Source organism: Stegostoma tigrinum, chromosome 4, assembly GCF_030684315.1.
Source record: "Stegostoma tigrinum isolate sSteTig4 chromosome 4, sSteTig4.hap1, whole genome shotgun sequence".
In the NCBI taxonomy this organism is placed as follows: domain Eukaryota; kingdom Metazoa; phylum Chordata; class Chondrichthyes; order Orectolobiformes; family Stegostomatidae; genus Stegostoma; species Stegostoma tigrinum.
This window is the reverse complement of record NC_081357.1, coordinates 67,163,443-67,175,698: the sequence shown is the minus strand read 5'-3', so window position 1 is coordinate 67,175,698 and position 12,256 is coordinate 67,163,443. Positions and strand designations below refer to the sequence as shown.

The 12,256-nt window shown below is 39.3% G+C and overlaps 1 protein-coding gene across 7 annotated transcripts in view; it reads right to left on the bottom strand.

The window, feature by feature from the left end:
• Positions 1–12,256, bottom strand: part of LOC125452606 (nuclear receptor coactivator 7-like) — a 113,793-nt gene that overhangs the window by 31,596 nt on the left and 69,941 nt on the right. For 5 of the 7 annotated variants that reach the window (XM_048531237.2, XM_048531240.2, XM_048531238.2 and 2 more), the window contains 3 exons: positions 11,290–11,474; positions 8,707–9,491; positions 6,119–6,287 (listed from right to left, as the gene is read on the bottom strand). In XM_048531237.2, coding sequence (XP_048387194.1) covers positions 6,119–6,287; positions 8,707–9,491; positions 11,290–11,474 — 1,139 coding nt within the window. The remainder of the gene's footprint in view (positions 1–6,118; positions 6,288–8,706; positions 9,492–11,289; positions 11,475–12,256) is intronic. The other 2 variants (XM_048531242.2, XM_048531239.2) reach the window with 2 other exon arrangements.

Sequence of the window (12,256 nt, the reverse complement as noted above, 5' to 3'; positions counted from 1 at the left end):
TTATTCCCCGTTGTATCTCCATGTTCACAACATTCATATTTGCCATGTCTGATGATATAGGGGAATGTTAAGGTATCTCTTCACAGTATATCAACCATTTACATGACTGACCACATATCAATTTCAAGTCTGACTGATATATTAAGTAGGCAAAGAAGTGTACATGCAGTATTAAACAAATAAAAAACAAGCTGGGATAGCCAACAAACTGATTAAATGTCAACTCGATCAGGCAATCTTTATTACAGAGGAGTGCGCAATTTAGCCAGATCCAGCCCATACAGCAGAGTAACCATTTAATATTAGACCAATCTGTAAATGAAAATTCTTCTCCACAAACCACAGGAATACAAAATTCATTGGCCTTCAATTTCTGGCATGTGCCTGCAGTTAGTAGCATCTCTACCCACAGGAAACAAAGTGGTAAGATAATTTGTTACCCACCAATGCTTCCTCTCAAGTTTTTTGTGGAATGCACAAACAACTTTTTTCTTCATGAGAAGAAATTGTGCAGGGACTTGCAAGTTGCTGTGAGATTATGTAGCGGAGAGAAAATATTGCTACCCACCTCATTTCCCCAATGGTGGTGTGACCACAAGAGACTTCTGTGGTCTCACAGAGAAGTCTCTTGAGACCACAGACTGCATCCTCTACACATTTCAGGGGACTACACAACATTGGGAAGAAGTCATATTCTCCAGGAGCTTTCCCTTTGTAAAGACAAGGAATATTGTGGCTATGTGCTGCAGGCAGTTGGATAATTGTTTTCTGGCTTTAAAAGACACAGCATAACACACCAGTTGAATGAAGAACAGACTGCGCCTACTTTAAAGATATTATTTTGCTCTCAGTATATTGACCAATTATAGCCAAGAAGGGACTAAATGGGCTCAAGTTAGAACTGTGGTCAACATTTTCAGTGTTAGAACACTTAACAAGAATACAACAAAAGTTTATGTTTGAACAGTGTGGTCAAGCTCAGTGAATGTATCTGTACATCACAGACAGAATTTAATCAGGTGGGTGGCTGAGTGAGCAAGTGAGGCAGAGTAAAAGAGGCAGTGCTGCAATATTGATAAAGGAGTCAATCACCACAGTATGTCAGCATGATATCTGAAATCATTCCTCAAATTATGATAAATGAATAGAGTCTAAAAAGACAAAGTTAGCCCCCGGCAGGGTGGGGGGGGGGGGGGGGGGGGGAGGGGGGGAGGTGGGAATCATTTTGTCAGAGGCATGCTGTAGGCGCCAGTCAGGGATATATGGAAAGACAAATGTAGGCAAATCTCAGAAGTGTAAAAATAATAAGATAATCACAGTAGGGGACTTCAATGTCTTCAAAGTGTGAAAGGCTTAGAATTCTTCAAATACGTCCAGGAGAGCTCTTTATGCCAGCACGTAAACAGCCCGACTACAGAACGATTAGTGCCAAATCTAATTTTAGGCCAACTGGACAAAAAGTAGATGTGGTAGTGGGGGAAACATTTCCATGGTAGTGACCATTATTCAGTAAGACTTAATATAATTAAGGATAAGGACAAAGATGCGTAAGAAATAAAGATTCTGAATTGGGGAAAGCCAATTCCAACAAAATAAGGCAAGACAAAAGTGGACTGGAGCAGCTATTTGGAGGAAAGTCTACATCACAGCAGTGGGGAACATTCAAAAGACTAATAGTGAGAGTCCAGGGCCAATATGTTCCTGTAAAAGGTAAAGGGTGGAATTAACAAGTCCAGAGTACTTTGAATGTAATGGGACATTTAGGATTGCTTAAGGGAAGAATAAAGGAAGCCTACGGAAAATACTGAAGGCTCAAAATAGCAGATCCCTACAGAAGTATAGAAATTGCAGTAGATTGCTTAAAAATTAGGAGAACAAGAAGAGGACGACATGATGTTTTTTAAATATATGAAGGACACGAGAATAGCCAGGTAAATAGTACGCTCATTATGGGCCAAAGTGGCAACATACTTTGTTGGGGGGGGGTGCAGAAAACATTGATGAGGTTTTAAAACGGATACTTTTCACCTGTATCCTCAGCAGAGAAGGAAAAAGTAAACATAGAAATCAAGGAGAGATGGTATTGGCGGTTTTATCAGACTTGAAAGTGCATAAATCTTGAAGCCCAGATGAATGTGACCCAAGCTGCTTTGGGAGACAAGAGAGGAGATACCAGGGGATCTGACATTAACTTTCAAATGCTCTCTGACCCCAAGAAGAGTGCTAGAGGACTGGAGGATAACTAATGTGGTACCATTATTCAAGGAGGGTGGTAGGGATAAATCAATAATCTACAGGCCAGCGAGTCTAACATCTTTGACAGTGAACTACTGGAAAAATTCTGAGGCATGGAACTAATCGCCACCTGCAGAGGCAAAAATTCATTGAGGAGTCAGCACATGGGGTATCAGGTGATCTAACAAATTTGACTGAATTTTGAAAGGGGGTGACAAAGTGTGTTACAGTAGTGCAGTTGATGTAGTCAAAGTGGACTTCAGTAAAGCTTTGACAAGGTTTCAAATGGCAGACTGGCTAAGAAGCATGGAGCCGATGGAATCCAGGGTAATTTGGCAAACTGGATCCAAAACTGAGATAACAAAGTGTGGGCTGGATGAACACAGCAGGCCAAGCAGCATCTTAGGAGCACAAAAGCTGACGTTTCGGGCCTAGAGAAGGTTTTGTGCTCCTAAGATGCTGCTTGGCCTGCTGTGTTCATCCAGCCCCACACTTTGTTATCTTGGATTCTCCAGCATCTGCAGTTCCCATTATCGGGGATCCAAAACTGGCTTAGTAATAGAAAGGAGAACATGATGCTTGCAGGGATAACAAGATGCGGAGCTGGATGAACACAGCAGGCCAAGCAGCATCTTAGGAGCAGGAAAGCTGACATTTCGGGCCTAGACATTTCATCAGAAATGGGGGAGGGGAAGAGGGTTCTGAAATAAATAGGTAGAGAGGTGGAGGCGGATTGAAGATAGATAGAGGAGAAGGTACGTGGAGAGGAGACAGACAAGTTAAAGAGGTGGGGATGGTACAAGAGAGAGTTGCAGTGGAAGAGAGATCCCCTGAGGTTTGTCCGGGGGGGAGGAGGGTAACTTCTTCAGGGGATCTCTCTTCCACTGCAACTCTCTTGTACCATCCCCACCTCTTTAACTTGTCTGTCTCCTCTCCACCTATCTTCTCCTCTATCCATCTTCAATCTGCCTCCCCACTCTCTCCCTATTTATTTCAGAACCCTCTTCCCCTCCCCTATTTCTGATGAAGGGTCCAGGCCTGAAATGTCAGCTTTCCTGCTCCTAAGATGCAGCTTGGCCTGCTGTGTTCATCCAGCTCCACACCTTGTTATCTCGGATTCTCCAGCATCTGCAGTTCCTATTATCTACAATGCTTGTAGAATGTTTTTTGCCACTGGAAGCCTGTCACCAGTACCACAGTATTCAGTACTAATTCCCTTGCTGTTTGTTGTGTACTTAAAATGATCAAGACAGAAATGTTGGAAGTATGATAAGTTCATAAGACAACATGAAAATTGGTGGTGTGGTAAATAAAGATGAAAGCCTTAGGCTTCTGGATAATATATAGGGATAATCAGCTGGGCTGAACAGTGACAAATGGAATTTAATCCTGAAAAGTGTGAGATGATGCATTTTGCAAAGACTAAAAAGGGAAAGGAGTACACGTCAAATGATAGGACTCTAGGAAGCAAAGGATCAGACAGACTTTGTGCACATGTTTGCTGATCCTTGAGGAAAGGTAGATAAGGTGGTTAAGATGGCATTTGGGATTCGCACCTTTGTTTGTCAAGGCATCGATGAAACCAGCAAGGAGGTATTGATAGAGCTGTATATAACATTAGTTAGGCCACAGCTGGTATACTATGTGCAGTTCTGATCTTACACCATAGGAAAGATATGACTGCAGTTGAATGGGTGCAGGAAAGATCCACCAGGATGCTGCTTGGGCTACGAAGAGAAATTATGGAGGCTGAGTTAGTTGTACCAAGTTGAGGGTATAGATGGGACAGAGAAAAACCCTGGCCCTTAGTACAGGGGCCAATATCTAGGGAACACAATTTTAATGCAAGGAGCAGGAGGTTCAGACAGAACCTGAAGAAAATTGTTTTCACCCAGAGGGTTGTGGGTATCTGGAACTCATTGCAAAAACGGACAGAAGAAGCAGGAACTCCCAAGACATTAAAGGACTACTTAGATGGACACATGAAACTCAAGATCATACAAAAGCACAGACCAAATGCTGGAAAATGTAAAGAAAGCAGACAGCTATTTGATGACCGGCACAGACAACGGGCCTAAGGATCTGTTTCCATGCTACAAAATCTCAAATGACTCAAATGATATCTGCATGCACAACTCTAAATGATGTGCAACATGGGAAGCCAATATAAGCACTTCTTGCTCTATGAATATTTTGACATGCTTATTTAAAACAACGCTTGATGAAATAAATCTGTGGTCTGGGGTTTTAAAGTATCAGAACAGATGTATGTTTAAGTGCTTGGATAGAATCATCCATAAAAGTGTTTCAAAACTGACAATTAACTGACAAACTTAGTTACCAACATTCATAACTATGTAATTCTTCACAGAATACAATTTGGGTTATGAAAGTTAGTATGTCAACAACAGTAATCAAGACAGGCGCATGCACCATTCCTGCACATTTACATATAAATGCAGTGCACATGAGCATGAAAATAGTTTTAATCAAATCCAGTTAAATGTTCAGAAAGAATGCAGATAATTAGATAGTGCTGAGTTTCATCTGTTTCATAATTTTAGGCATACATAGAGAGGCCAGCAAAAGGACTGTCTGATAATTCTTATCTTCAACATGTCCATTCACTGTGGAAAAATCCTTAGTACTATTAACATTTTAGGCAATGTTTTACACAGAAAATCAATTGAATGTCAAATGTTTTATGTACTTAGACTACTCATTTATACTTGTTCAAAGGTCCAGTTCAGACTGTCATTAAAGAATTCAAGTAGAGGCCAGCTGCATGAACAGACTGAATTCCACAGGAAAATGTGAATATCTTTGGAATGAAATAGCAACAGTCGGAGGTGCTTATGATTACGCCCCAATAGTTTTGACATCAAATGTGCTTAACCAATGAATAGTAGCAAACAATAAAGCCAACAGAATGCTCAACCACACACTCAAAAAAGTAGCGCACAATTAAGTTAAATAACAAGTTGTACAGCAGGCCAAGCAGCATCAGAGAAGGGGGGAAAGGGACTAATCCTGAAACGTTATCTCAAATTCTCCAACATCTACAGTTCCTACTATCTCTGAAACAATTAAGTGAAACTTGTGAATCAAACCACATAGTTCTCTATTCAGATCAGTTCTTATTGTTAAGATGCAGAGTCGTAAGCACTTTGAGAAGAATGACAAGACTACTGCTGAATGCCAAACATGTGAGTTACAAAGAACGATCAAAGTTCAGCTTTTAGCATAGAAAGCAGGTGCAAGTAAACAGCTTTCCAAAGGTGGTGCAAGAGGTAACCAAAATTTAAATTAAGTTGCAAAAGTTGGACAAGGGATCAAGATCAAACAAGTACCGAGACAAAAACTGAATCAGGAAATAATTCTTCATGAAGCGATCAATGTATCTAGGAATAGACATTTAAAGTTGAAAATTCTGACATCATTCCTAAGAATAATTAGAACCTGTAATGGGAGGGGATTGGTTGTTTCTGGGGGGTTACTTCAAGATCTTCAAATGGCCACGTTCATCCAAATAGTACTGCCTGTCCTGAAGACACTAGTGACTGAATAACAAATTTCTAATTCATAGCCAAAAATTCTATCCCTACATCCCTCTCTTCTGCAAGATCCAAAACCCAAATCTTCACCCATATTTGCCTCAGCATCTACTTTACTGCTTACAATTCCGAGAAATAATTTAGATTTTTCCCTGTACCAAAGGTGCTGAATAATTACAAATTGCTGTTGTCTCTAACTCCTGCAAAGTGGTTGAAAGTACACAAACTTGATTTCTGAACATTTTTAAAACAATGTATCTGCTTATTGGGAAAAATGATCATCCATTGAAGCTTTAAACGATAAAACATTTAAACATTCAAGAACTCACCTTTCTTGTGGAACTGCAAACCAATACTCAGGTTGTTTTCCCCTCTTCACAGATTGATGCATAGTAGTCAAGTTATATGATACAAATGACTTTCGCATAGGTTTACCCACTTTAATGCAGAGGAACATAGGTGGTTTCTTACTCTTCTCCTCTTTTGATGGAAGCATGTCTGAAAACATTTAAAAATGAGCATTGGAAGATCTAATCCTATTGATGTAAATAGACCGTTGAAATTAGAAACAGTTAATGAAATTATAATTAGTAAATCAAATAACTCTGGCTTCTAATTACCCTTTGCCCCAATTTCACTAGATTCCCCAAAAACATATCTCCTTGTCAAAAACTTTGATCATCTCTCTTAATATCTCCTCCTTCAGTATGACATTTGCTTCCTCTTGTATCTTACTAAAATCGCATGGGCTGCTTTCTACACTGAATGTACCATACAATTACAAGCTTCCATCTGATAGAGTTGATCGAATTCTGAAAAACTTTGATCAGGCAAATATCAAAAACTATTACTACCGTTCAGGTATTGTTAAATCTCTGCCATCAAAATGATGGCCAATTAAATTATTCTGGCTGTGTCAGCTCTTTGCAATTCATGAATAAGTAAATGGGCAGTGAAAAAGCAATGAGATTAGTTTAAGATTGCACAGGCACAGTGGCCTGAACCTCTTTCTTAAGGAAAACATTGTGTTTCAACCTGTCTTTGTAAAAAAAAAAATTCTTCTATCTTTTCCTCTTACTCTCTGATCATTTTAATTTAATGAATCTTCATCACAAAATCTCTAACCAAAGAAATACTCTTTCATTATTTGCCTTATTGAGACATTCAGAAAATTACGAAGAGCTTTGAAAACACATTTAGTTGATCAGCTCTGGCAGTTAAGAGAAATATCTCAACCTTCTCCTCAGACATACAACTTACTAGGGAAAAGTACGCGTATTTGCTCAGTGGTCTACCTTCCACAAGGGTACACCCAAATACTGCATTCAGTACTCTGTTGTTCCCTCATCACTGCCATGCAAAAATGTATACTTACTGTTTGATTTTTGTATTCTATTGTCTAAAATTATGAAACCCAAAACACTGATGACCTTTATCGTGCCTGTATTGTAACAGTGCAAAAGATCATTATCTAATTGATTATGTCATTGTATGCATCTCTTTCCAAAAGTAAGTGGAGAAATATTTTAAAAGATAATTACAGATTTATTTCCCTCACTATTTCTGATTGGACATTAGATATTTCACTAACCAGCTGCACTAAAACTCTTAACTTTGATATGTTGATGGTGAATTTGTATCCTCCAGTTACCAAGTTGGTGACCAGTGAAAAAGCAAGTTGCAAAATGAAATCAGTTTAGAGAGAGATTTGTAGGTTAAGTAAGCAGGCAAAAAGTTGGCAAATAAAAATGTGGAAAAATGTAAAGTCATTAATTTTGGAAAGAAGAACAAAAGAACAGTATTATTTAAATGGAGACTAAAACTGCAGAAAACTGCAACACAAAAAGAATTTGGGGGAACTTGTACATGAAACATAGAAAACTAGTATACTGGTGCAAGCAAGTGGTCAGGAGGCTAATGAAATTTTGGTTCCTATTTGGTTGGAGTATAAGAGTAGTGAAGTCTTATTGCTAGGGTTCAAGGTCCTGGTGAGGCAACATCTGCAGTGCTGAGAGTAATTCTGGTCCCCTTATTTAAGTAAAGATATTATTTCATTGGAGGCAATTCAAAGAAGGTTTACTGGGATTGTTTTATGAGCAAAGGCTAAACAGTTGGGACCCTACTCACTGGAGTTCAGAAGAATAAGAGATGATCTTGTTTAAATATACAATTCTTATAGGGCTTTACAGCGTAAGTGCTGAGAGGATGTTTGCTCACTTGGGACAGTCTAGGACCAGAGTGCATTGTCTCCGAGTTAAGGGCACCAATAAACACTAACGTGAGGAGGAGTTTCTTCTCCAGTTGAGTGCCTTTGGAGCAGAGCTCCTATGTGTACATGTAAAGGTGAAGTAGATAAATTCTTGATCAGTCAGGGAATTGAGGGTTGTGTGGTAATGGGCCAGAATAGTAAGTGTCAGAATTTAGATTAACCACAATTATATTGAGTGGTGGAGTAGGCGCAAGGGGCTGAATTGTCTGCTCCTGATTTTATTCTTAACAGTCTTTCATAAATTTCGAACATACTCTTAATCATTTCTAAACCTCTTTACGTAGCTGTACAGTTACATTCAAAGAACTATGCATTTACACCCTTAGCACCTCTGCTCCTCCACTCCCTTCTGCATCATTCCTTAGCATCCCACCAAAAATTTATCTCACGTCAATTTTATATACTGCAATTGACACTTGGTGTCAAGGACGAATTGGTCTATATCTTACCAATACATTTAAGAATGCTCAACAGTTTGCCACCAGAAATTTAGAGAAAAAATGTTAACAGGATGGGAGGAAATCCCAGGATTGGAACTAAATGTAAGATCATCCACAGTGAGCTGACAGAAGCATAATGAGCCAGATAACAGTGTAAAATACTGTGATTAAATATGGTTCAATGAGAAGTGAAACATTTGCTATTTACCTTCAATTGGTCCTTTAAGTTTGTTAAAGAAAGCTTGTATTTCTGATTGACAACCAGCTTCAAAATTATCTTCCTCAATTACTTCCTTCAGAGCAGATTTTGTCATTTCATTGTTATTTCGATGAACACCAGATGAATAAACTTGCACCGAGGGAGTCCTACTCCCTTTAGTCAAATCACTTTCTAGGTTGGTCCCTTTGTTTTTATCAGTTGTAAGGTCATTACTATTACAGATAACTTCATTGTTCACAGAACTAACCTCATCTAAAGGAGCACCTAACATTCTAGTTGGGCTTTCAAAAGAATGGATGCACATTTTTGACAATTGCCCAGTCAAAGTTTTTTGAAACATGGTTTGTTGTTCATTGCAATCACTAATTTTCACAAGTAAGTCAGGTTTCTTACTTTCCAGTGTTTCAGACAAATGTGTTGATTTCTCTTCAGTAGTTGAATCCTTTCTGTGATATCCTTTGTCTTGCAGGTCAGAGTCCACAGAACTGACTTTTGACAGCTTATTTTTAGCAACATCCCTACAAATAACTTCATTAGAAGCAGCAGCACTTTCCTCATCAACTGGGGATGATGCAAGCTCTGTAAAAACTTCATCAGATGCATCTTCAATATTTTTTTGGACAGGATAACAGTTCTCCAAAGAATCACGTGTCTTCAACTCGTGTGCTTTACTGATACTTTTGAAACGATTAAATGGATTCAGGTCCTTCTCAGCAGATAGATCATCCCAATCTCCAGGCCTATACAGAGGAGAGAGATCCTTTGGTACATCACTGTCAGGATAAATGATGTATGCACATGGAATGTTAAACCAAAATTTAAAATAAATGAACACAAAAATATCAAACAAAATTTAAAGTCTTGAAATGAAAGAAGTAAATGAGGAAAACAACTTAAAATTATTCAAACAAAATGCAGTACAAAAAGGTTATAAAATGGATAATATACATATTATCTTCAAATCCCTGAACTCTGATTATGACTTAAAGATGCAAAACCAGAGCGAGCAACGTGGCAAAGCAAAATCCAAACTGGCTATTTTATCCTATAAAGTCAGCACAGAAAGCAATTATTACAGACAAATTAAATAGCTTTTATTCCTCAATTTCATTTTGAACAAACTGTTAAACTATCTTAGTGCCAGTCCTCCTAGTTACTCCTTCTACTTTCAACATTCATTCCCTTCATTACCAATGCAGTGGCAATGTGTACTATTTACAATGTAATTCATTCAAGTTCCTTCAACTGTAACTTCCAAATCCATGAACACTCCCACGAGAATGACAAGATTGTTAGATGCATAGAAACGCCATTCCGAGAAGTTTCCCTCCAAGCCGCACACTTCCCTCACTTGGAAATACATTGCCATTCGTTCACTGTCACTGGGTCAAAAAACCTGGAACTCCCTGTCTAACAGCACTATGGGTGTGCCTACTCCTCAAAGATTACAGCAGTTCACAAAGGCAGCTCTCTAGGATTCACCCACTTTCTTCCCTCTCGCAATAGCGATAGGGTTCCCCTTGACCTTACCAACCATCCCACCAGCATCCATATCGAGAAGCTCATTAGCTGCCATTTCGGTCAATTCCAGGGAGATGTCACCACCACCAGACACACATTTCCCTCCCCTCTCTTGTCCACCTTCCACAAGAACCATTCCTTCCGGACACCATGGCTCACTCTTCCTTCACTCCCAACGTCCCCCACAGTCCCACAGCATCTTTCCTTGCAACTGCTGAAGGTGTAACACTTGCCCATTTACCTCCTCCCTGCTCAGTATCCAAGGGCCCAAACACTTAACCTGCGCTTCCTAGAATCTAGTCTCTGCATTTGCTGCTCACAATGGGGTCTCCTCTACACTGGGGAAATCAAAGCGTAGACTGGGTGACCATTTCGCAGAACATCTATATTTTGCCCATAAAAAAGACCCTGAACTTCCAGTTGTCCGCCACTTTAACACACCACGCTGTACCCTGGCCAACATCTCTGTCTCAGGTTTACTGCAGTGTTCCAACAAAGCTCAGCACAAGTTGGAAGAACAACACCTCATTTTTCGCTTGAGGACCCTGCAGTCCTCTGGATTCAATATCGAGCTCAATAATTTTAAGGCCTGAACTCTCTCATGTCCTAGCCCCCTACCCCATACACCAGGGCTTGTTATCACATAGCCTTCTATTACACATCACCCATTGTTAGCCACTAACAGTCTCCATTAACAGCTATTCACCCTCCAAGCCAGATCATTATCAAGTAAGTTCTGAGAAAGGATCACCAGACCCGAAACATTAAACCCTGGTTTTTATTCATGGATGTCGCTAGACCTGCTGAACTTTTCCAACGACTTCTGTTTTTGTGTCAGCTCCCTAGGGCAATGAGGAATGGCAATTAGCCAGTGATGCTCATACCCTGTCAACAAATAATAATTTTGAACTACTATTTTTACCAAATTTCAGGCTGTTTGACGTGCATATTTCATTCAAAACTGCAATTTTATTATTAAATGTTGTTGTGTACAAGGAAAAGGCAAAGTGATTTCCAAAGTAGAAATAATTTTCACTAAAAAAAACTTACGATGGAAGAGCATCTTTAATCTTCATGTGCGAGATATCAGGGTATAAAGCAATGGATATGACTTCTTCCATGGGGCAAATAAGTCCATACTCCTCACAACCATTCTCTATGACAAGGGAATCGGACTTGTGTGGGTCAAACATTATGTTGTTTGGAGTGACAATCATAACTCCTCCCACTACACCCTGATGGTAAAAACAGCACATGTAACGACACCATGGATAATACACAATCCAAAACTGCAAGTAAACAGAGATTCAGTTTTACCTTATTCAAAAGATACAGTGCTTTCTACTTCAATTTATTACACACTGTAATGATGTGAGTGTGTCACAAATTCTTTCTCCCAAAATTCTAACATTAACTGAAATGAAAACTTGAATTTACATAGCATCCCACCAAATCTTTCAAAGGACTTGGAATAAAATGTAATACTTTGCAGTGCAAGGAATGTAATGTTAGTATAGCAAGATCCCAAAAGCAGCAATGGCATGAATGACCAGCCGATCAACTTTTGTGGCAATGGCAGAAGAAAGAATGTAGATCGCGATACCAAAAAAATTCTGCTCTTCCTCAAATTTATTTATTTTGAATGGGCACAGCCTCAGTGGTTAGACAGTATTCTTTAACCTTGCCTTAAAAGTTTAGTCTGTGATATTTAGCCTTAGATATTTAGACTGCATCACAGCTAGATGTTTTTGGCAACCCCACTGATTTGGGTTGGTGGAGAGGCCTCAGCCAGTCTGAAATGGTTCAAAAAGGACCCACCGTCACTATGGGGGATCAAAGCCAGATTGGGAAGTAGTTGAGTCTATGAGGACTGCGATTTCTGGGAGATGATTTCCTTCTACCATAGGTTCTCAGCTGTTACACCTCAGCATGGTATATTTAACAGTATGGGTAGGCATGATGGAAGGCACACTGCTTGTGGGAAGTAGAGAAATTTTTTGGATGTTTTAACTAATAT